This window comes from Euleptes europaea, chromosome 3 (assembly GCF_029931775.1).
Source record: "Euleptes europaea isolate rEulEur1 chromosome 3, rEulEur1.hap1, whole genome shotgun sequence".
Lineage (NCBI taxonomy): Eukaryota > Metazoa > Chordata > Lepidosauria > Squamata > Sphaerodactylidae > Euleptes > Euleptes europaea.
The window spans coordinates 8,258,478-8,283,608 of record NC_079314.1 but is presented as its reverse complement, the minus strand read 5'-3'; the positions used below and the strand labels follow the sequence as shown (position 1 = coordinate 8,283,608).

Genomic DNA, 25,131 nt, shown 5'->3' with positions numbered 1-25,131 from the left:
CTGACGTTTCCAGTGCCTTCCTGAAATCTTCCTTGGGTAGATGTAGCCCTTTAGGGTCCCGTCCTTGTGAAATTAAGCTTTTGTTTTCGTTTGCCTCAATATACAGAAATTTGTGCCCCCGTTTGGCTGCCTCTTTGCCCAGCTTGAAGGGATTTCCTGGGCTGCTTCTCTTTCTGCTTGGCTGTTTGCTGTCCTGAATGCCCACAGGTATCACCTGGCCCACTTATGGTTCAGCCTGACTTCACCGCAGTTATGAACACAGTGATTCACTTGTTGCAAAGTCACAGTTGACCCCATGAAGACTTTTAACCAGGCGTGTTCTGGACATTCTGTGCTTGGAGCAATTATTATTATTATACTTTATTATGGTCAAACATGCTTGGAGCTGATTTCTTGGCACATGCTGGCGCAATTCAGCTTCAGGTGGAGAGGCGGAGAGGGCAGGAGCCACTACCTGATGCTCTGGGGAAACTCCCATGTACTGACGATGGAGAGTGCGTGTGGTAATAGTGTTGTAGTAGTTAATAGTGTTGGACTAGGATCTCGGAGACCCAGGTTCGAGTCCCCACCTCTGGAAGCTCGCTGGGTGACCTTGGGCCAGTCATACACGCAGCCTAACCTACTTCACAGAGTTGTTGTGAAGATAAAATGGAGGAGAGAACAATGTGAGCTGCTTTGGGACCCCACTGGGGAGAAAGGGGGGTATCAATAAATAAATAGACCCAGCATGGTGTGGTGGTTAAGAGTGGCGGACTCTAATCTGGTGATCATGAGCAGTGGTAATCCGGTGAACCAGGTTGGTTTCCCCACTCCTCCACATGAAGCCTGCTGGGTGACCTTGGGCTAGTCACAGTTCTCTTAGAGCCAGCATGGTGTAGTGGTTAAGAGCGGTGGTTGGAGCAGTGGAGTCTGATCTGGAGACCCAGGTTGGATTCCCCACTCCTCCACATGAGTGGCGGAGACTCATCTGGTGAACTGGATTAATTTTCCCAGTCCTACACACTGAAGCCAGCTGGGTGACCTTGGGCGAGTCACACACACTCAGCCCCGCCTACCTCACAGGGTGTCTGTTGTGGGGAGGGGAAACGAAGGTGATTGTAAGCCGGTTTGAATCTCCTTAAAAGGTAGAGAAAATTGGCAAAAACAAACAAACTCTTCTTCTAAAATAAACGTCTAAGTTTCCCCAGCAGTATATTGATTCAGCCAGTGTGTGCTTTCATAGGGTAGGCAAGAACTGACAGTGAGATTCATCATCCTTGCCGCTGGCACAAAGACTGCCGACAAAGGAATCTGACGTCCTCTCTTGTGGGCAGCAGGAGGGCCGACAATTTTCTATTTTATATTTATTTAATCATCCCTCCATGGTTGCATTTATTTAATCCTCCTCCTTGGTTTTGCTAGCCACCTTGTAGTTCACAGAACTATTCACAGAAAGGCAGGATACTCATTTAATGAGAAAATAATAATTTGTGATGACACGATGGGGAAATGAGTGGGGGTGGTGTGTGTGTGGGTGGGTTGGGGTGAATTCTTCTTGGCCCACAATGACATTGAAGATTTTTTTCCCAGCCTTCTCACAAAGAACCTTATTTTGCAACCAGTAATGAGAAAGCAAGGTTGTTGGCACCTAAAGCAAATAATCACAGTAAAACGGAGAGCTTTGTACTGATTGCTAGATCAACCAGACAGGGCCCTCTACAAACCGGGGGCAGATTGGATGTACCTGTAGAGACCCAACGGCTTTCAGAAACCTAGGCATTCACACCCTTTCCCCAGGGAAGAAAATCCTGCATCAATCAAGGGTGCAGTGCATTCACGCCCGCACGCACACGCCCGCCATCTCCTGGATGGGCGTTAGGTTGAAGGCTGCAAGCAGAAAGGGGGGGTGGGGGTGGAAAGTGCCCTCAAGTTGCAGCCAACTTATGGAGACCCCTTCAAGGGGCTTTCAAGGCAAGAGACGTTCAGAGGTGGGTTGCCATTGCCCACCTCTGCATAGCAATCCCGGACTTGCTTGGTGGTCCCCCATCCAAGTACCAACCAGGGTTGAACCATAAAGGCCTTACTTAGCTTCCCAGATTGGGATAGCCTGGGCCGTCCAGCTCCGGGAAGGGAGAGTAGAGGATCTGTGTCTCTGAGACTGTAAAAGAGCAAGACGTCAGCCTACTCCTGAAATTTCCGTGAGGCTTCTCCATCATTCGTCATCGTCTTGAGAAGGGAAAGGAATCATGCTAGGGTTGCCAACCTCCAGGTACTGGCTGGAGAAAAATGCACAAATACTACAATAAACAGCTGATAGAAAAAATAGTACAAGGCTCGACAAAATTCAGCAAAAAACGTCTATTGGTGAAAGTGCAACTAACATCAAAAAATACACAAACAGAGCGGAGCAGCCTAGCAGGCGCATTGAGAGTAAGATTAGCCTACGAGAAATCCACATTGTTGATAAGAAGCAGCTTGTCGTTTTGTTTAAGACGGACGGCTAAAGAAGCTGCCCCCGCAGCAGCGAAAACGCGACGCTCACCCGGGACCTCGTTCCTCTCTCCCGTTTGCGTGCTAAATTCGTTACATCTCCGAGAGTTGTTTGCGACCTATTATATACATTCTTATGTGTATTTATTGTTCAACAGCCTTATTTTGAGCTGTTTTGTATGTACGGTTTGCTTCATTTCTGTTTGTGTATTTTTTGATGTTAGTTGCACTTTCACTTTCACCAATATATGTTTTTTGCTGAATTTTGTAGAGCCTTGTACTATTTTTTCTATCAACCTCCAGGTACTAGCTGGAGATCTCCTGTTATTACAACTGATCTCCAGCCAACAGAGATCAGTTCCCTTGGAGAAAATGGCCGCTTTGGAAGGGGGACTCTATGTAGGGTTGCCAGGTCCCTCTTCGCCACCAAAGGGAGGTTTTTGGGGTGGAGCCTGAGGAGGGTGGGTTTTGGGAAGGGAGGGACTTCAACGCCATAGAGTCCAATTGCCAAAGTGGCCACTTTCTCCAGGTGAAATGATCTCTATCGGCTGGAGATCAGTCGTAATAGCAGGAGATCTCCTGCCACCACCTGGAAGTTAGTACAGGAGCGAGAAGCTAGTAAGCAAAGGTGCAAAAGTGATGTTATAAGCTACTGAATTGCATACCCTTACATAGACAAGTGTACATACATGGACATGACCTACAATCTAACAGACAAATAAAGTGACTAACGTGCAGTGCAAATGAAAGTTTCAAAAATGTCTCTTAAAAGAGTACAGTAAGTTTTCTTGAAATGCAATATCATGTAGCCTTGTTTGATACTGCATTTCAAGAAAACTTACTGTACTCTTTTAAGAGACATTTTTTTAAATTTCATTTGCACTGCACATTTGTCACTTTATTTGTCTGTTATATTGTAGGTCATGTCCATGTATGGACTTGTCTATGTAAGTGTATGTAATTCAGTAGCTTATAACATCCCTTTTGCACCTTTGCTTACTAGCTTTTCGCTCCTGTACTAATTTCCTAATCTATTGATACCAGTGCAGTGGTGCCTATTTTCTCCCCACCACCTGGAAGTTGGCAACCCTAACTCTTTGGCATCGAAGTCCCTCCCCTCTGCAAACCCTGCCCTCCTCAGGTTCCACCCAGTGGTGAAGAGGGACCTGGCAACCCTAAATCATGCTGCCTTGGGCAAAGACTCTGCCCAGTTTGGAAAGCAGCGGGCCTTCCAATCACAAAGTCAACGGAAGAGGCCCACTGCCAAGCAAGGCTGGAGCAATTTACATTGTGAGCAATGTAAAAAAACAAAAGTTTGGGGTTTTTTTTTTAAACCCTCCACAAGGGAATGATGACGAATGAGTGTGGACATGGCCCTTGGAGAACAGAGAGCAGCCCAGAGTGGATTGGTAGGCTTTGTTGTAAGGGAAACAGAGGTTTCCAGGCCGAAACCCTGGGGCAATACCTGAGGGTGGACAAAAAGGGCTGCCAGTTCGTTTGCCCGCAATTGCCCGCCAATCCATCAGCCGGCTCAGGAGTGAGGATTGCATGCGACACAATGACACCCGGACGCACCGCAACACGATGGGCCCGCTGTTATGCAGCGCTTCCTGGGTCTAAACTGGAAGTGATCGTGTTGCACGGCTGCATACATGTGATCCCTGCCCCAGCTCTGCCCCAAAATCCCCCTGCCGCAGGAGAGGGGGGACCTGGCAACTAGGGTTGCCAACCTCCAGGTACTCGCTGGAGATCTCCTGCTATTACAACTGATCTCCAGCTGATAGAGAGCAGTTCACCTGGAGAAAAAGGCTTTTGGCAAGTGGACTTTATGGCATTGAAGTCCCTCCCTTCCCCAAACCCCTGCCTGCCTCCGCCCCAAAAATCTCCCGCTGTTGGTGAAGGGGGACCTGGAAACCCTATGAATAAAAGATAATCATATTAAACAGAACAAAAGCATGGAAATCATAAAAAAGGAATACTGATTTGTGCGGAAAGAGACATTCTGTGGAGCGAAGACACCATTGGCTGCGGTACCTCCGTTGAAGAAAAGGCTAGTGCGGGGGGTGAGTGGGGGGGAAGGGGGTAGGTGGGCTACAGAGCGTGCTGCTGAGTATCCCACTGAGCCTGGGCCACTGCACAGGCGTAAAGGGGGGAGCAGGAGGGGGCTGCAGCCAGCCACCTGGGAGCAGGGTGTGTGGAAACGGTGCTCACAGTTTGCTGCTGTTTATTAATTTTCTTTGCATTTATTGAAACATTTATATCCCTCCTTTTCAATTAAGACAAAAAATAAAATAGCAAATCCCCAATCTCTTTTCCCCTCCCCACACCACGCTGGCTGTCAATCAAGAGCAGAGGTACCTTTGTCTGGGGCACCTGCAGAATCCACACTCGTTTTAACCTTAAAAGATGCCTGCCAATTCAGACTCCCCCCCTGCAAACAGGCAGGCCTTGCAGCGGTTCTCCAAGGAGAGGGCCCCCTAGGGTTGCCAACCTCCAGGTGGTGGTTGGAGATCTCCTGGGATTACAACTGATTTCCAGGCAACAGAGAACAGTTCACCTGGAGAAAATGGGCAGCTTTGGGAGGTAGACTCTATGGCATTATGCCCCACTGAAGTCCCTCCCCTCGCCGCGCCCCCCTCAGGCTCCACCCCCAAAATCTCCAGTTGTTTCCCAACCCGGAGCTGGCAACCCTAGGACCCCCCCCACACACACCTTTACAGGGAGCCCATTCCACTGAGCCGAAGCCATGATGGAAAAGTCCCGGGCGAGCCACCCCAGATGGTGAGATAGCCAACAGATGGCTGACTGATGTCCGTAGCTGCTGCGAAGGGAGATATGGAAGGAGACGGTTAGCCTTAATTGGGGGAGGGAGGAGGAACAGTCCCTCTCAACCAGTCCCACTTTCCTAGTCTTAAATAGTGCTTTTGAAATTGCAGTGTGCCCCATCAGAGATCAGTTCCCCTGGAGAAAATTGCCGCTTTGGAAGGTGGACTCTATGTAGGGTTGCCAGGTCCCTCGTTGCCACCAAAGGGAGGTTTTTGGGGTGGAGCCTGAGGAGCATGGGGTTTGGGAAGGGAGGGACTTCAATGCCATAGAGTCTAATTGCCAAAGCGGCCATTTTCTCCAGGTGAACTGATCTCTATCGGCCGGAGATCAGGTTTTTATATGCTGACTTCCTCTACCACTTAAGGAAGAATCAAACTGGCTTACAGTCACCTCCTCCTCCCCATGACAGACACCCTGTGAGGTAGGTGGGGCTGAGAGAGCTGTGACTAGCCCAAGGTCACCCAGCTGGCTTCATGTGTAAGAGTGGGGAAACCAACCCGGTTCACCAGATGAGCCTCCGCCGCTCATGTGGAGGAGTGGGGGAATCAAACCCGGTTCTCCAGATCAGAGTCCACCCCTCTTAACCACCACACCACGCTGGCTGTCAATCCAGAGCAGCGGTACCTTGTCTGGGGCACCTGCAGAATCCACACTCATTTTAACCGACGCCAGCCCCTTGAACTGTGGCTCAGAAGACAACAGGAAGGAAGCTGGAGCAGATGCTGCAGCACAGGAGACGGGACGTCTGGAAACTCTCCTGGCCAGATCACGGCTTCCGTCTCCTGCAGAGATAGCTCATCCCTGGAGCTGGCAAACAAGGTGGCGTATCAAGGCCTCCTACTTCGCCCAAGAGGTCTTGATACCCTGGTGGGCTTGTCCTTTCACACTCCTGTGTGGAGATGGAGATGTGACTCCGTTAGTGCTCCTTGACTCCACAATGGCCTTTGATATTGGACCATCAACCACCGTATCTGACTGGGGCCTCTTGCAGGACAAAACAGGACTTACCTGGAGATCCTTCGAGGAGTCTACTGTGGTTCCCCACATCTGGTGGAGTTCACCAGGGTTCCACACTGTTCCCTGTGCTGTTTAAAGAATCCACAGGAAGAGATCTTCCTGAATTTGGCAGTGGGTGTGAACAGTGTGCAGATGAACCCCCCCCTCCCCAACTCTACATTTCCTGTTCCTCTCAACCAGTTACAGCTGTTTTGATCAGGTTTCAGGAAGCATTTATGGGCTGGATGAAGGCGAACAAACTGAAGCACGGTCCAGACAAGACTAAGATGATATTGGGTAAGAGAAACTATTGGGGAAATTACATGTTCCAGACAGGGTTACTCTTCCTCTGAAAGAGCAGGTTCGAGAAAGAGTTCTTCTAGAGCCACCTTTGCTACTGGAAAGCCAGATCACAGCAACATTAAGGAGACTCTTTCCCCAGCTAACTGCCAACTTTGTCCTCTAATGGGGCAACAGGAAACTACCATCATCATTTATGTTTGGTCATCTAGACTAGACTACTGTAATGTGCTCTATATGAGGCTGTCCTTGAAGACTATTCAGGTGCTTCCGTTGTTTCAGACGCGGCTGCCCGGAAGGAGGGAGCATGTTACACCCTTTGCGCCTTCACTGGCTGTGTTTGGGCACAGTTCAAGGTGCTAGCAGTGGCATCCTCTCCCATGCTGTTCAGTTCCCCCTCCCCCTCACTCTTCTTTTGGAGGCAGGAGAAAAACAGAAACACTTCAGTGGACTTTGACACGGGGAGGCTAGGTAAGCTGGTGGCTGTTTCTGCTCTGCTGTTTGCATTTTTTATTCTCTGTGTTGCTCTTCCGCTGTTTTTCTGCTGTTTTTACAATATTTTGTTATGGCTGGTTTTAACTGTTGCAAGCAGCTACAAAAGCCCTGCCGGTATAGAAATGTCTGCATAATTGCAACTAAGTAGAATAAATGAACCTTACCAACCTGGGCAAATGTGTAGCTTCAACGTACATGAGTGTAAAATGATGCACATCAAAGAAAGAGACTTCTGACTTCATATATTCACATTAAGGTGGCTGCTTCTAAATTGTAAATGGCATTATTGATTTCTTTGTTTTGTGGCTCTCTTGAGATATTTTTTGTAGTAAAAAGAGCCATAAATTTTCTAAGTGCAAGAAGAAATCGATTAGGCTACCAAAAATGAGGCTGATCCAGCTGTCTTTGGCTCCCTTGTCAAGGCGACGCTCCACCAAAACTAGCTGACAGCCGGGGAACTCTGGGTCTAGGGTTGCCAACTTCCAGGTGTCGGCTGGAGATCTCCTGCTATTGCAACTGATCTCCAGGAGACAAAGATTAGTTCACTTGGAGAACATGGCCACTTTGGAAGGTGGACTCTGTGGCATGACACCCCACTGAAGTCTCCAGGTATTTCCCAACCCGGAGCTGGCAACCCTATCTGGGTCTGTGTTACTGCCTGTCATAAGAACATGAGAAAGGCCCTGCTGGATCAGAGCAAGGCCCATCAAGTCCAGCAGTCTGTTCACACAGTGGCCAACCAGGTGCCTCTAGGAAGCCACAAACACACATCCCACCCACGCACACACATTTGGACAATAAGTCTGGTTGTGGCGTCTCGATTGGGGCTAAACAAGGCAGCGCATTTGCTGTTGGTGAGCTAAGATGATGGGATTGTATTCTGCTTTCCTTTAAAGCCTTGAGCCAGTTACCAGTAGGTGCCCAGATTGACTTGAAAATCTTTTGAGTTCTGTAGCCCAAAACATTCTTACCTGAAGGGGCATCTCCTTCTGTAGGTGCCCTGGCATGCTTTACTTATTTATTTATAACATTTATACACCACCCTTCCCGGCACAGCCAGGCTCAGGACTGCTTCCAACAAAATAAATACAATACATATCAACATTAAAGCTTGTAACTAAGAACTTTAAAACATAAACCTACTCTAAAAACACAGATGGTGTTTTTAATAAATACAATACATATCAACATTAAAGCATGTAACTAAGAACTTTAAAACATAAACGTACTTTAAAAACACAGATGGTGCCTCAGCTCCACAGCTAGCTCCCATGGATAATTGTCCTCAACAGGGAGGCTGGCCCGAAGATGACAGCCTCCAGGTGGGACCTCCAGATGACCGTCGGGAAGGCCAAGAGCCACCAAGAAGCCCAAGGACAGAAAGGACAACGGGAGATGGAAGGGACAACAGCAAGGGAAACGGAAGGAAGGACCGGGGAAGAAGGGGCAGGAGGCCAGCCAATCCACATAACCATCGCTGTCCTCAACCATAGGCCTGGTGGAACATCTCAATCTTTCAGACAGGTCCCCAACCGTTTGGAGCCTGCAGGCTTCTTGTGTGGTGGGCATGCAGTAGCTTCTACAGGAGGCGGAGCCAGCCACAAAATGGCGGCGGCTGGAGGCGGAGCCAGCCACAAAATGGCTGCTGCCGCTTAACTTCAGTCACCAGTGAAGACCCTTGTGCTGTGGTGGCAGCTGCTGCCAAAACAACATTTTGAAGCATCTGCCCTACCAATAAAATCTCCGGTGGCCAATCAGAAGCCTTTCTGGGCAAAATCCCACTTAGCCCCCACCCACTTTCTAAAAACACTTGGTGGGTGCCAGGAAAGGAGTCAAGGGGCCATGGCCCCCACACGCACCACCTTGGGGACCCCTACTTTAAGATCACCTGAAGTGAAACTGCCACCTCAGGGCTGGGCCTGTCTTGGGGAACCCGTACTTCTTTGCTGGTCTTCAGACTCTAAACTCTGTTTTTAAGGAAAGTGTTTGCTGAATCGGGATAATTATCTTGTTGAGCTTTGGGTGATAGGTGCATTTCAAACATTATTTCATTGCATTTTATTTTGCCGGTTTTGCTAATTATTTGATTTTTAACTGCTGCTTTTTCTTGATTATTTGTTTGAATTGATGTTCATTTTCTTGGAAGCTGTTTTGTAGGCTGGTTCGCCACCTGCGGCTATTCCTGGAAAAGGCTGATGTGGCCACTCATACACATCTGGGTAACATCTGGGTAACAACCAAGATTAGATTATTGTCCAGTGCTCCCTGTGGGGCTGACTTGGAAGTAGGGATGCCAGCCTCCAGGTGGGACCTGGGGATCTCCCAGAATTACAGCTCATCTCCAGACTACAGAGATAATTCCCCTGGAGAAAATGGAGGATGGCATTGTACCCCTCTGAGGTCCCTGTCCTCCCCAAGCTCCATCTCCAAAGCTCCAGGTGTTTCCCAACCTGGATCTGACCACCTTATCCCCTACTGGTGGCCAGGGTGGACTGGCAACAGAGGATGTGATTCTGTGTGGGCTTTGAGCCCTATAACCTTTCTCTTTTTAGGAAACGAAGAACTATGGACAGGTTATCTGCCTGCCAGTGTTTAACCCCTTCCCTGGTTCTTCTTTTTCCACTGCAGTAAAAAATCCGAGCCAATCCTATCAATCACCCCTGCTGGCTATCCCAAAGAAGGCGCCTACCACCCCATCTACATCATCCCAGACCAGATGGAGCAGTGCATTTATGCAACGGAGGTAATGAATATGCACTCACTTCTCCACCCTGCCTATTTAGCTCAGGGCACTGCAAGGACAGCACGTATCGAGTTCTTATGTTATGGTGACTAAAGGGAACCTCCATATACAGAGGCAGCAAGCCTCTAAATACCATGGCTAGGAGACAACATGTGAGGAAGGCCTTGGCCTCTACATGGTCTGTTTGTTGGCCCTCCAGGGAAACAGGATACTGTGTAGGACAGGATGCTGGACTAGATGGACCCTCACTGGTCTGATCCAGCAGGGTTTTTCTTATGCCAATGAAAGGCGAAAACAGATGTCATTGTTTAGCACGTAGATTCAAGTCCAGTAACACTTGTTCTTTAGCAACCACAGTGGATTCCTCACCCATCGCAGGAACCCACACCAATAAGTCCAACACTGAATGAGTTAGTCTTGTCCTTCCCCCTAGGTAGCAGAGGGCAGACCGCCTTCTGAAAGACTTATGGGCCTCCTTTACCTTAAAACTTTTTGTTTAATCAGTGTGGAGGGGAGGGTGTTGGTGACCTCACAAGCACTGGCCACTAGGTGCCTGTCCTACTGTTAACACAATCAGTGTCAGGAACAGAGTTGGCTTTTCTCTATGGGAAACTGTGCGTTAAACCTGCAGGATTTTTTTGCTGGTTGTTTTGCTGCAGACCTGGAAATGTGCTTTCTGAGTCCTGCAAAGGCATTTTCAAACCACCTCCACAACTCTGAATATGATTCCCGTCTTCACCCCAAAAGGAGACGAGGTTGACCAATACCAATCCCTGTCAGTCATGGGCCAGTCTTTATATTGATCAGGAGTCTTGTGGCACCTTAAAAATGGAGCTCTTGTTAACCACAGTCCATACAGGTACAAACAACAGAAGGGAGGAGAGTGTTGTCAATTGAAGCCAGAAGGGCCAATAATCCACAGTTATCAGAGGGTTGCTGTATCGTTCTGCAGCAGAAGAACTGTGGATTAGTTCGATTCGAGTCTGGCAGCAACTTAGAGACCAACAAGATTTTCAGGGTATAAGCTTTCGAGAGTCAAAGCTCCCTGCTATCTGACAAAAGGCGCTATGACTCTCAAAAATGTGTGCCCTGAAAATCTTCTTGGTCTCTAAGGTGTTGCTGGACTCGAATCGAACTAATCCACAGTTATGTTATTGGGCAAAGCAGAAGCGGGATTGTGCTTTGCTGGTTCATCTGCTGCGAGGCTGTGCCGTTCCCAATATTCTGATTGGGCCACTCATTCATCTGAACTGATCTTTTGTTCTCTGAATTGTCTTCTAATCCCCGCACCCCCACCCCCGGATTGCTGTGGATTCTGGCCTCATTAATACTTCCCCCCAAGGCCTGCCCAAGATTTTTTGGCATCCTAGATAAACAATGGCTCCACCACCCCCCAATTTAATACAGAGAAATGTAAGGGCTTTTCCACATTTTCAGTCTCCTTGCTTGTAACTTCCTGTTCCTTGGGCCAGTCACAGTTCTCTCAGAACTCCCTCAGCCCCACCTACCTCACAAGGTGCCTGTTGTGGGGAGAGGAAGGGATTGTGATTGTAAGCCGCTTCGAGACTCCTTGTGGTAGAGAAAAGAGGGGTATAAAACAGTTGGTATAAAGAGGGGTATAAAACAGTTGGTTCTTTGGGGGTGAGGGTTCAGTTCCACATGTGTTGTGCTCCCACTAGTGTTCAATTCGATATCAGACAGGTTTACATCCAGCATATCTCCCCGCAGATTTAAACTGCAGGTTTTTACACTGGACATAAACCTCTGTGATAGCAAATCAACCACTAGAGGGAGCAAAACATGTGAGCAACTGAACTCCCCCCCTCCCAACCCCCCCCCCCCCGGGAACTTACAAGCGAGGAAACTGAGAATTCGGGAAAGCCCTGAGAAATCTAGAATGAACGTTTTACTTACTGAGCATTCAGAATGAACAATATAAAAAATAAGAATAGAAGAAGGCTTAAAAAAACAACAACCATGTTGCATCCTTAAAGCTGCAGAAGACCAGAATAAATAGATATAGGGATTCTAGAAGCCAGTTAATGCCAAGCTTCCCTTCAAGGGGAGGCTCATCTCACCTTTTTTTGGTGCCCCTCAAAATCCGGTGCCCTAAGCGACTGCCCACGTTTGGCTAGTGCTCTGGCCACCTTGCCCCCACCCATCTTAACTCTGCATCCATGTAGATATTTCTGCCAGCTGAAGATAGGTAAGGCTTCATGCATCTGAAGAAGTGGACTTTGGCTCATTAAAGTTTTGGCTTCCGTCTACTTGTTTAAGTCACTCAGGCGCTCACAAGGCAGACTTTTCTGTCGGCTGGACAGCAGCAAACCCACCCAGCTGCCCCTTTCGAATCAGTCTAGATTGCTGAACGTGGACTGTCTACTCAGTCGCTGACTTAATGCCTTGGGAGCAGCAGCACTCTCTGTGTAAAAGTGTATGTCAGGGTTCCCCAACGTGGCGCCCACTGGTACTTCCCTTGGCACCTCCAAACTTTTCAGGAAGTGGGTGGGGCCATTGTAAGGCAGGGTTTGTTATTGGCTTCCCTCGTTCAAATGAAACAGTTTTTCATCGGAGGATGAAGAAGAACGGTAAGCAACTGGGCTTTCCTTAGTCAGTGTGTGGTTTTGTTTCCCCGTCTCAATTTCCTTCTTCCCAGGAGGCGTGAGGAATTTGGCTTTGCTTCCTGAAGCAGCCATTTGGGGTTTAGCGCCACCTCCCATGGAAGGCATATCGGGGTGGCACTCACCACCCCCTCTCAAAATTCCAAAGGTGTCCATAGCCCCCAAAAAGGTTGGGGACTTGGGGACCCCAAAAAGGTTGGGGACCCCCTGATGCAGGTTAAAGTTCAAAGCCAGAAATTCTTTCCACCTAAATCCACGTGCAAAAGCTTGCTTGCGTGTTCTCTCAGCTTGACTTGCCTGCCTGCCAGATTTTTAGATGTGCATGGATGATGTTACGCAGGGCTGCCTCTAAGCGCTATATAAGCAGGGCCACGATCTCTGTCTGCCCTGCCAGATATCAAGGCTCTTACTTGGGGGAAGCCCTGAATTGTATCTGAACTGGGGCTAAAAGGTGTTTTTTAAAAATATCCATAAAAATCAACTTTTAAAAATGGAAACATTGCCCCCCCCCCCCAAAAAAAAAAAAAAAAGCTGAGAAGGTAAACTGATATTTTAGGCATGTGCTGAATTTCACATTGTGTTAAATTTCATTCCAGCTCAATGTTAGGCGTGTTGCCTTCTCTAACTTTTCATTTGCACAATTTTTGAAATGTATCCTGGTTGTCAATACAGTGTTGTAATGTTTAAAAGCTGCTTGCAGGCATTTGCGGCTCATAAGGACAAATGTTTCTGCCTCAACCCTTGTTTTGTAGGGGAGGGTGTTATTCCTCAGACACTCCGTGCGGGATCCCGTCTCTCTCTGTCCACCTGTGTTCAGCATTCTTAAGGATGTGCCTAAACCACCCTTTCCAATACTGGATTTTATGGAGGGTGGTGTAGGAGTTTGGCAGGGGGGTGGCAGAGAGTAATCTGTTTCCCAAAACTCTGTTGCGCTGAGGAGGGCAGGTGAGTAGGGAGTGATGGTTTTACAAGCACACGTATGGTGGTAATGCCTCACCACGTGCCTCTAAACACTCACAACTTCCTGGGATACCTGGCTTACAAGATATTGTGCGCCTTGTTGTACCATTAGAAGGACTTGACCATGAAGGGCCACAGTGAAAGCAATGAGATTTGTTTGGGGTTTTGCAGACTCATAGATTGCATAAAGCTACGCCACTTTGACTCTTAACACTCCACGACTGAGCCCAGAGTGGGCTTTTTTTGCACTTTGGGATTCTGACACCCTGGAGACCTGATCTACTGTGCAGAATTTTTAAAAGTTGCGTGGAAGCAGCCAAGGCCATAGCACAAGGATCAGTCATGCAATGGAGCTGTGTTACGTGATAAAATATTTCAAACGATAGGTTCATTTTAAAAGGCATCCTCGTGAACTGAGCTTCTGCTTGAAACGTTGGAGAGTTAATATTAGAATTATGCATGCCCTCCCTCCCTGATGTTTGGTGGCTGGCTCTGCCTCCTGAGGCAGCCGTTTGGGGATTGTTCCAGCCACCCTGTGTCAGAATTCAAAAGGTGCCCACAGACAAAAAAAGGTTGGGGACCCCTGCACTATCTACTCCCCACTCTGAACTGTTCTATCCCACTATCGTTCCATTTCCATTACAAGGACACCCTCCTGAACGTTTCTGCTTTGCACGTTTTGAGGCACTAGAGTACTTCTGGGAGCCTTCCCGACCTCTTCAGGCAGGCCGTTCCACGAGGCGGGGGTCACCACAGAGAATAAGCGTGAGCGGGCGACTGCCAGTCATACCAGTTTGCATGCCCAGCTGTAGCTCTGTGTAGGTAGAGTTCTGGATTTAGGGGACTGGAGGTGATGGGGCAGGGTGCATGCAGGCATGATTGGGGGGGGGGGCTCCCCGGAGTTTCTGGTGTGGCAGCAGCCAAAGCTTTCTGATTTGAGTTAAACACGCACAGCTCCTGTGATAGAGGAGTTCTACAGGAAGTCTCGAGGGAGTCGAGCTCTTGTATAAATCACCCGGGTAAGCCAAATGTTTCGTTTTATTTCCCTTAACGCATGTCTCGGATGCAAAGGGCAGCAGCCTCTGCCGCCATTCTGCTGTCCTCACATGTCAATGAGTGCTCCTTGGTGGTAGGTACACTTTTGCCGAGAGGAGACGGCAAGCGGGTCCTCCCCAATCTGGGTGACGTTCGCCCCCCCTGCCAGGAGATAAGGCACCCGCTGTAGAGAGGACCTACCTATCAGCAGACACCATGGGGCTGCACACCGTAGCCACCCGTCAAACCCAAATGCGAGTCCCATATGTTTCAGTGCGGACAGGAGAAGGTTAAACGTTGCCTCTGCAGGCAGTTAGAACTCCCTAGCTTCTCTCGGGTGCTCTTCCAGAAGACCGGTTGATAGGAAGTAAGGCGTGTACGAACAATTGATTGGAGACTGCCTCTAGGGACAGCACACAGCCCCAGCAGACAGGGGCAGGCTCCTTCTCTGGGAAGAAGAAGAAGAGTTGGTTTTTATATGCCAACTTTCTCTACCACTTAAGGGAGAATCAAACCGGCTTACAATCACTTCCCCTTCCCCACAACAGACACCCTGTGAGATAGGTGGGCCTGAGAGAGAGAGCTGTGACTAGCCCAAGGTCACCCAGCTGGCTTCATGTGGAGGAGTGGGGAAACCAACTCGGTTCACCAGAGCAGCGTCCGCCGCTCATGTGGAGGAGTGGGGAATCAAGCCGGTTCTCCAGATCAGAATCCACCGCTCTTAACCACTATACCACGCTGGAAGGCCCCACATCAGAGCAGCTCAAGACACTCAGAGACCATCCGGCCAGGCCGTTCTGCCTGAAGCACCTTGGAAGAGTGGGGTCTGCCTCCCCGGGAGCCAGCGCTTCTTCTGCCTCCTCACAGCTCCTCTTTCTGTCTCACCGTGTGCCTGCTGCCAGTTATTCCCACCTTGGGCAAGATCCTGGAGAATCAGTACAGCACACCATGGCCACATCTGTGTTGCCTGGCTCATCCTCCCTCCCCAGCTCCTTCCTTCCATTCTTTTCCCCTGTTCCCTACCCCAAGAAGAGGCCCATGGGCCAAAGCCTCATTTTCACTCATACCCAAAAAATGACTCCATCATCAACCAAAAGGGAGGCTGCAGCCAAGAAATCAGAAGGAGATCGAGACTGGGAAGGGCAGCCATGAAGGAGCTAGAAAATTTTCTAAAGTGTAAGGATGTGTCGCTGGCAACCAAGATCAAGTTAATTCATGCCATCGTATTCCCTGTTACTATGTATGGGTGTGAAAGTTGGACAATGAAGAAAGCTTACAGGAAGGAAGTTGATTCCTTTGAAATGTGATGTTGGAGGAGAGTGTTACGGATACCCTGGACCTCCAAAAAAATCAGTGGGTTACAGATCAAATGAACTGACCCTAAAAGCTAAAATGACTAAACTGAGGCTGTCGTACTTTGGTCACATTATGAGAAGACAAGAGTCACTGGAAAACACAATCATGCTAGGAAAAGTTGAAGGCAGCAGGAAAAGAGGAAGGCCCAACAAGAGATGGATTGACTCTGTAAAGGAAGCCACAACCCTCAGTTTGCAAGACCTGAGCAAGGCTGTTAAGACAGGACATTTTGGAGGACATTGATTCATAGGGTCGCCATGAGTCGGAAGCGACTTGACTGCACTTAACACACACACACTCGAAAAATGAAAAATAAAAGAAGCTGGACAACCAAGATTTCACAAGCTGGGTCTCAGCCAAATCATCGTTTAATCCCCAGCCATAGTGCTAGACTCTATTTCAGCTTAAAGCAGGCAAAGGTTCCAGAGGACATCCTCTGACGATTCTTCACAGTGATACCACCACCCCTAGAAGAATACAACAGACCCTACCTACTTTCCACATAACCTATGTGAGGAAGGTTGTCCTAGTTCTGTTGAGCATTTGAGAACATCAGAGGACACATAAGCCTCCTCTGAACATTACAGCATAGAATTCATAGAGTTCCTCAACGAAAAGTTTGCAATCTCACCTACTTGACAATGCATGACGGTCTTATTAGACCAGAAGTGCATTGGGGTAGGGGGAGGTACTCCACAATCATCTAAGCCTCTATAAAGGACATGGATACCACAGCTATAATGTTTAAACAAGTATATGAACCTCGGATTCTTTTGCATGGAGACCATAAACCTTTGTGGCTCACCTTCCTCCAGTAGAACACCCCAGGTAGATTACAATTATTCTGCATTATGAAACCCTCTAATGCCTCGTGGGGGTTCCTCTTCACCTGGTTACAGGAAGAGAGGGTATTCTGGGCCTTGCCATATGGGGTTTCCTCAGAAATGTTTCGGACAGCTACACCAGCATCACTCCTTCATGAGGCTGCATTTGGGAGGGTATTTATTTATATCCCTCCCTTCAATATCATCTGTTCCTCAGGATGGTTTTGTAACATCGTTAATATAATTTTTAAAAAATCATAATAAAAGTCATAAATACAAGAACCAGCCAAAAGAAACCTGCTACGGAAGCCTAAAAGGCACCAAACTACAAGAAAAGTGAGTCAAAAATAATCCAGGCTTTAAAAAAAAAAAAAAAAGATAGACACAAACCACTAGACAAAGCAGCAACTGTTTACACATCTGTCCCTGACTGCCAAAACCCCCAAAGTTTTTGGAGAGTCTGGAGAAATATCTGTAAAGAAAAGATGAAACATCTTTTGGGAGGGCATTCCAATCCTTCAGCCGAGAAGGTCCAGGCATCTGATGGTGGAGAGACAGAGAAGCTCTGTTGATGCCCTCAGTTCCCCGTGGGAGCAGGCATCCTGGAAATACTTGAGGCCCAGACCACAGACAGCTTGAAAGGGCAGAACCAGCACTTTGCATGGGCCAAGAAACTTAAGCGGCAGACAGGACAGATGGAGCAAACTTGGCAGGACATGTCCTTGAAGTCTGGAGCCTACAGGGAGTCCAGCAGCTGAATTTGGACGAAGGTATGAGTTTTCATGGACAGGTTCCCCCTGGCCAGAAAGTGCACAGCACTGGTGAAAGATACCCTTGGCCCCTGCTGCCCCCTTACCCCAATATGCAGACTCAACTTGTCAAGGAAAATGTCACCCATACTCGGTCACCTACGTTTTGTGGCCACAGTGAGCACATCTGTTTTGTCTGTGTTAAGTGTCAGCTTCTTATCCTCCACCTGATACATCACTGTCTCAAACCACTGGCTCTGAATTTCCACTTGCTCTCCAGAATTAGAGAGGGTTGGAGTTATATGCCTTTTGATGGCAACAGAGCCCAGATTTCGTCATGGAAACGACCCAGTAGGAGGGAGGTGATATTTGGCACCTGCTTTTGGCCTTTGCTTGCGGTGGCATCTGAGACAATCTGGAGAATGGCCATTAATGCTCTCACCTGCAGTTTGTTCTTCTCTGATTCTCTCAGGTGCCATTCTGACCATTCACCTGCAAGGAGAGGGACAGGAAATGGCAGGGTAAGGGGTCGCAGGTTATGCTGGCTCTGGCTCTCAGCTTGTTACCTGAGCATATTGTCTCTGTAAATATTGTGATTTGCAGACTTGCAGAATATTTTTTCAGGTGATTCCTTGCGGCTGGTCTGTTTCTCCCAAGAGAAATGGGGAGCATCTGCCTGAAGAAGGGACAGACCTCCGTGGCAGAGCAGCTGATTTGCACACAAAGGTCCCAGAGTTCCTCCCCGGCACCTTGGATCTGGGTAGAAAGTGTTGGGAAAGATCATTTTGTTTTCTGCTTGGGACCCTGAAGAACCACTGCCAGTCAGAGAAGATAACCCCAAATGAAGCAGATCAATGATAGGACTCCATCTAAGGCAGCCTCCGTGTCTATAAAATATGCAGGTCTCCCCCTTTTCACTTTGCTTGTCTTGGTTTTTCCAAATTGTCCCGGAATGAACGGTCAATGCCGGGTGCTTGTGGGTTTGGCAGTCTCCAATCAATTTGTTGTTAGACAATGTTACTTCCTGTACCAGCTCTCGAAGAGTATGACCCACCATTTTTGGAATGGCAGCTGGGAGAATCTGAGAAGAGCTCTCAGGTGAGTGAACACAGTTTGCTGATGCTTTACTTAATGTGCTGGGAAGGGGAGCCTTGGCAGTCGGGGAGGGGTCCATTTTGATCATGAGCCCCTCCCTATATTTACACTTCCATCCAAAGCAAGAACAGCTTCAGCATAAGGTTGTGTTGAGCCAACAATGGGCTGCAGCTTTGAATGAAAGAGAAAACCGAGGATATTGAATTTTTTAAATTAAACTCCAAATGCATAAGACAAAGGGCAGCCAACCTCCACTTCCTGTTCTCCAATAGGACTGCATGATCAGTCATCCAGGAAGGGAACACACAATGGGAGGGATTCCACCACCCTCCATTTACTTCCTAAAGAAACAGATGGACATATGTCCCTGCACCACATGAGAATAATAATGTGAGAATTGCAGATATTAATTTCTGCCACTGCCCCAACCCCAATAGGCCAGAATTTCACAGAGGCCCACATCTTACAAACTTCCACATGAGCTACGGGATAGGTGAGATCTGGAAACCAGATCCCTTCTCCCTCTCAGTTTGGGGTGTGACTCCCGTACGCTGGGAATATGGCCAGTAACCAAGAGGGAGCGGCCATCATCATTCAGGATGGAAAGAGGTGCTGACGTTTGCGCTGCAGAGCGCAGGCAACTCACCTGTCCAGGGCCACACCTGGCTAGAGGTGTAGTTTGGCTGGCAACCTTTTTCTGCATCTGAGCTAGTCCTGGCGGGACCAGTTCCTTCCTTGGGAAAGGGTTCCCCTGGAGCTACTTTTGGGGGCAGGAGTGGAGGAGGGCAGGGCAAGGAGTTAAGGCTTAGCTGTTACTTCCCCTTCTAATCTTTTCTCCCCTCCATCTTTCATCTTCACTTTAGGTCTGAAGAAGATTCTTCTCCCCAGCTCTGGCATCTCTATTTTATTTTGTTTTCCTCCAAATTCTCAGCTAAAGGAATGTTTACAAAGCAGACTGAATGGACTCCCAGAGCAACTGGCATCTCACCATTATCCGTTTGTTTTGATCCATACAGTATTAGAAAGACTCCTTTTTTAAAGGAAAATATTTAATATTTATTCTTGCTGCTATTTTTTTAAAAAAATATTTTTTGCATTGAGAGTGAAAGAGTGACTCGCAGATCACAGGAAGAGGAACGACGAATGGGGTGGAAAGTGAAAAGTTAGTCCTGGGTTTGCAAAGGTTTGTCGAGTCTCTTTTCTTGAAAGGGGGCCAAAGGGAGGCTGATCTGGGATGGGTGGAGGATTGAAGGAGCCATAGAGGAATAAAGGACGCTGCGCTAAGATTGTCTGCTCTTTAGAAAAGGCGGGCCCTTTTCCCACATAAGTGCCAGTAATTTTCACAGGTTCTTATACACTGTTCTTTTCGTTGTTGTTGTTGTTGTTCTTTTTAATTGTTGAGGCTTTTCCTACAGTTCTGTGGGTTTTCCCCACCAGTCTACTGTGACTCTTCCCTTTCAGTGTGAAGAAAGGTAATGCTACCGGTTCAATGCAGCTACTGGCAGGCGTCAAGAGTAAAAATAGTTTCAGAGAGTAGGCGGGCTGGTCTGCGGTAGAACAGCTCTATGTTAGAGTCCAGGAGCATCTTAGAGACCAACAAGTTTTTCGGGGTGTATGCTTTAGAGAGTGAAAGCATGAGGTCTCTGACAAAGGGAGCTTTGACTCTTGAAAGCTTATACCCCCAAGTCTTGTCGGTGTCTTAAGGTGCTACTGGTCAAGAGTAAGAATATCCCACTGCAAGATGTAATGCATATGCATCCATCCATCAGTATCATAGAACTGGGACAGAGAAACAATCAGAAGGTGAGATGTTCAGGGGATAAAGGGATGCGGGATATTCACTCAGGGGCGGAGGGGTCTCTTATGAAGAAGAAGAGTTGGTTTTTCTATGCTGACTTTCTCTACCACTTAAGGGAGAATCAAACCGGCTTACAATCACTTTCCCTTCCCAACAACAGACACCCTGTGAGGTAGGTGGGGCCAAGAGAGCTCGAAGAGAGCTGTGACTAGCCCAAGGTCACCCAGCTGGCTTCATGTGTAGGAATAGGGAAACCAACCTGGTTCACCAGATTAGCACCCGCTGCTCATGTGGAGGAGTGGGTCATCAAACCCGGATCTCCAGATTAGAGTCCACTGCTGCAAACCACTGCTCTTAACCACTACACCACTCTGGCTCTCGATGAGTCGAAGGGTGGTGTCAAATTGCCGCTTCCCAGTTGGCTGGCAGGACGCAACAAACCTGCAAATGATCACACACAAACACACAAACCAATGGGTAAATTTATGTGGCCTGGTCTTCCTAGCAGCACTAACCACTGTGAGCTTTTCCGCATAGCCCAATTCCTCCTGACTTTCTTGGCAGTCAATCCTCGTGCATTGGAATCAGTTTGGGTACCATGTCATTTGTAATTCCTAGACATTTCATTTTCTTTTCCAATAAATGATCCCAGTTGGCTAATGTGTGCATCTGCCTGTACAAGTAAGGTAGGCCTGCCCTCAGATGTTAGGATCTTAACTTTCCAAAGGGATGCTTTTATCCATGCCTTAGCCTCTATTGATAATTCACCCAATTCTGCTCTCAGCGCTATGCCCAAGACACATCTAGGAGTAGCCAGTAAGCGTCAGAAGAAGTTATACTGAGTGTAGTTCGTCTTCTCAGAGACAGCACCAATCCAAATTTCCGCACTTGGTTTGGGTACAGTTCTTCCGCACTTCTGGCCTCCTCCTGTATTTTCACAGTTGTGCAGTCAGTTTATTTTTCCCCTGCACATGCCTTAAATAATCAAGATTTTCAAGGGAGGGTGCTGTCATTATTGGTGGTATCGTACCCCGCCTTAGAATGCATCCAGGCCCCAGAGCAGGGGTTTGGGGTCCAACCAAAAGCATTAAAGGGGGTAACCAGAGGGATTCACCCTCGGCCTGAAGTTCATTGTCCCATGAAGAATTCATCCTGCTATCTGGACAAAGCAGGATCCAGTGCTGTTTATAAGATCAGTTGGATTAATTTTTATGGTAACTTCCAAAGTGAGCATCCCTTAAAAATACCAACACAGAGACAGTAAATTTAAAATTCCAAACATGGAAAAGTCAACACCTTTTGGTAATAGTATCTTTTGTGTGTGTGTGTGTGTGGGGGGGGTGGAATTATGATTTTTATAGCCCGAAAAGGAACAATATATATTGCCAGTCTTTGGTAACAACTTTTTGTCGTTTAATTCTAGGGATTTTTTTTTTAAAGGAAGATTTACAATTTCGGCCTCAAATTCTTAATGCAATGAATTGTATTAGTAACATTATTTGGGTGGGCTTGCTGCTTTTTAAATTGTTTTAATTTTTTTCCTTTTAATTTAAAACACAAGAGATTCTGTATACAAGAAGTCTGTTGGAGATACTTTATATACATATTTAAATTGTATATATTGTATATTTATGTCATGTATATACCTCTTTCCTTCCCGTTCCCTCTCACTTTTTCTTTTTATGTATGCCTTACCCTTTTTCACTCAAAAGAAAGTTATATAAAATATCTATTTTGCTCAGCGAAAACCAATCTGCCTGATGCAGTTTTCTCACGTTTTCCTCCATCTTTACTCACCGTTCATAAGGTCAGAAAGCATCAAGCCCAACCAAGAGCCCCATAAACGCTCCTGAAGGCGGGCGGAGCATCCTGCGTCAACCATCTTCTCCATCCTCCTTTAACATTCTATTTTGCTACAGCAGGGATCCCCAGCATGGTACCTGTGGGTGCCATTGGTGCCTACTGACACCTTTCCTGGCGCTAGGGTTGCCAACCTCCAGGTACTTAGCAAGAGAAGGTAAACACCAATACTATAGGGCTAGGGTGTATAAAGTAATAGTATGAGGCTCTCAGTGCTAATCAAAATGCTATATTATACTTGTTACAAACGTGGTAAATACGTGCAGAATGTCCAAAATTATACAATTCTATACAGTGTAACAACTAAGACAATACAAAACATAAAAACAGAGAAACGAAGTAGCTATATCTCTGCTACAATAGTACCAAAATGAATTATAGTTCAGTTCAGTTAATAACTTTTTTCTTTTCTTTTATAAATTTTGATTCAATCATCAACTTCTTCAAGGGAACATGGAAGGAAGCATATTGAAAAAAATGGAAACGCTGTCCGGATGAACAATCATGCTTTCACTACCAAAGGCAGCTTCTTCAGCCAATAGCTTCACATATATTGTTGTTCCTTATTTGCACATCAATTAAGGTATAGAATTATTCAGTGGTTCAGGTTCTCAGTGCGCCTGGCTGTCTGCTAGTCTGTTTGTTGCTGTGTGTGATACTATTACTTTATACAACCTCCAGGTACTAGCCGGAGATCTCCTGCTATTACAACTGATCTCCAGCTAGGGTTGCCAGATCCCTTTTTGCTACCAGCGGGAGGTTTTGGGGCAGAGTCTGAGGGGAGCAGGGTTTGGGGAGGAGAGGGACTTCAATGCCATAGAATCCAGTTGCCAAAGCAGCCATTTTCTCCAGGGGAGCTGATCTCTATCAGCTGGAGATCAGTTGTAATAGTGGGAGATCTCCAGCTAGTACCTGGAGGTTGGCAACCCTATCTCCAGCCGACAGAGATCAGCTCACCTGGAGAAAACGGCCACTTTGGCAATTGGACACTATGGCATTGAAGTCCCTCCCCTCCCCAAACCCCGCCCTCCTCAGGATCCGCCCCAAATATCTCCTGGTATTTCCCAACCCGTAGCTGGCTCCCAGCAACTGTTTTTTAGAAAGTGGGTGGAACTTTTGCTCAGCAAGGTTTCTGACTGGCCATTGGAGATTTGATTAGCAGGAATTTTTAAAATGTTCATTTGGCAGCAGCTGCCACCACAGCACAAGGATCTTCACTGGGTGACTGAAGGTGAGCTGTGGATGCCATTTTGTGGCTGTGCCCACCACACTGTATCTAGGGTTGCTAGGTCCCTATTTGCCACCGGCAGGAGGTTTTTGGGGCGGAGCCTGAGGAGGGCAGGGGTGGGGAGGGGTGGGACTTCAGTGCCATAGAGTCCAATGGCCAAAGCGGCCATTTTCTCCGGGGGAACAGATCTCTGTTGGCTGCAGATCAGTTGTAGTAGCGGGAGATCTCCAGCCCGTACCTGGAGGTTGGCAACCTTAGAAGAGGGGACTTAACACTACCCTAACACCTTCAAAATCCCTGACATAGAAAAAGGGAAGGCAGCAGAAGGAGATTCTCGGGATGGAATAGAAGAATGCCAGGCCAGAATCTCAGCCCAGCAGGAAAAGGGAAGCCACTCAAATCTTCAGGAAAGCAGCAAAAAGAAAGGCTGTCTGTCACAGACAACCTTCTGCGGGGAACAGAGAAATCCCAGTAAGGTCTGCCGCTGGGGTAATGGGTGAAGGAGACACCCCCTGTTAAGGCCAACAACTTCAGCTTAGGAAATTCCTGGAGACCCAGTGGGTGGGGCCTGGATATGGGGGAGTAAGTCTCAGATGCAGCAGCAGCAGTTTCTGACAAATCCCCCTTCCCACTGCAGGCCCATGCCCCCAATTCACCTCCCATGCTGCTCCTGAAGGTCTGTCCCCCGCTGAACAAAACTTCCACAAAATCAGTGGACTGCAGAGAGAGACTGCTCTCTGCAAATCTGTGGAGGATATATGGTTGCCAACTAGAGTTGCCAACCTTCAGGTACTAGCTGGAGATCTCCCGCTATTACAACTGATCTCCAGCCAACAGAGATCAGTTCACCTGCAAAAAATGGCTGCTTTGGCAAATGGACTCTTTGGCATTGAAGTCCCTCCCCAAACCCCACCTTCCTCAAGCTCCACCCCAAAAACCTCCCGCCGGTGGCAAAGAGGGACCTGGCAACCCTATTGCCAACCTCCAGGAGGGGCCTGGAGATCTGGAATTACAACTGAACTCCAGATGACAGAGATCAATTCCCCTGGAGGAAATGGGTGCTTTGGAGGTTGTAGTATATGCTGAGGACCCTCCCCTCCCAAACATCCTCTCCTCCCCAGGTACCACACACCTCCCATTCTCCAGGAATTTTCCAACCTGGAGCTGGCAACCGTCCTGGAGGGCTGGCTGTTTGGAAGGTGGCTAGAAGCTTAGGGGCAAGATTTGCCTAGAAACATTTTACTGCCCCAACCCAGTTACAGAACAGCTCTCAGGCACCAAACACTAAGAATTAGGATTGCCAACCTCCAGGTACTAGCTGAAGATGTCCTGCTATTACAACTGATCTCCAGCCGATAGAGATCAGATCATCTGGAGAAAATGGCCGCTTTGGCAATTGGACTCTATGGCGTTAAAGTTCCTCCCCTCCATAAACCCCTCCCTCCTCAGGCTCCACCCCCCAAATCTCCAGGTATTTCCCAACTCGAAGCTGGCAACCCTACAGCTAACCAGTAGGGTTGCCAACCTCCAGGTAGTAACTGGAGATCTCCTGCTATTACAACTGATCACCAGCCGATAGAGATCAGTTCACCTGGAGAAAATGGCCGCTTTGGCAATTGGACTCTATTTGGCAATTGGTCCCTCCCCAAACCCCACCCTTTTAGGCTCTTCCCAAAAAACTTCCCACCAGTGGTGAAGAGGGACCTAGCAACCCTACTAAGGATGCAGGACATAAAGAACTGGCACAGGAGGGCATCCTTAGTGACAGTGCAAACC

At 47.8% G+C, this 25,131-nt stretch overlaps 1 protein-coding gene across 1 annotated transcript in view; it reads left to right on the top strand.

Annotated features, from left to right (window-relative positions):
* Window positions 1–19,419, top strand: part of DLL3 (delta like canonical Notch ligand 3) — an 86,978-nt gene extending 67,559 nt beyond the window's left edge. The window contains exons 9-10 of the mRNA XM_056845866.1: window positions 9,715–9,829; window positions 19,333–19,419. Of these exons, the coding sequence (XP_056701844.1) occupies window positions 9,715–9,829; window positions 19,333–19,338 (121 nt within the window). The 3' untranslated portion in view covers window positions 19,339–19,419. The remainder of the gene's footprint in view (window positions 1–9,714; window positions 9,830–19,332) is intronic.
* Window positions 19,420–25,131: the final 5,712 nt, after the last annotated feature.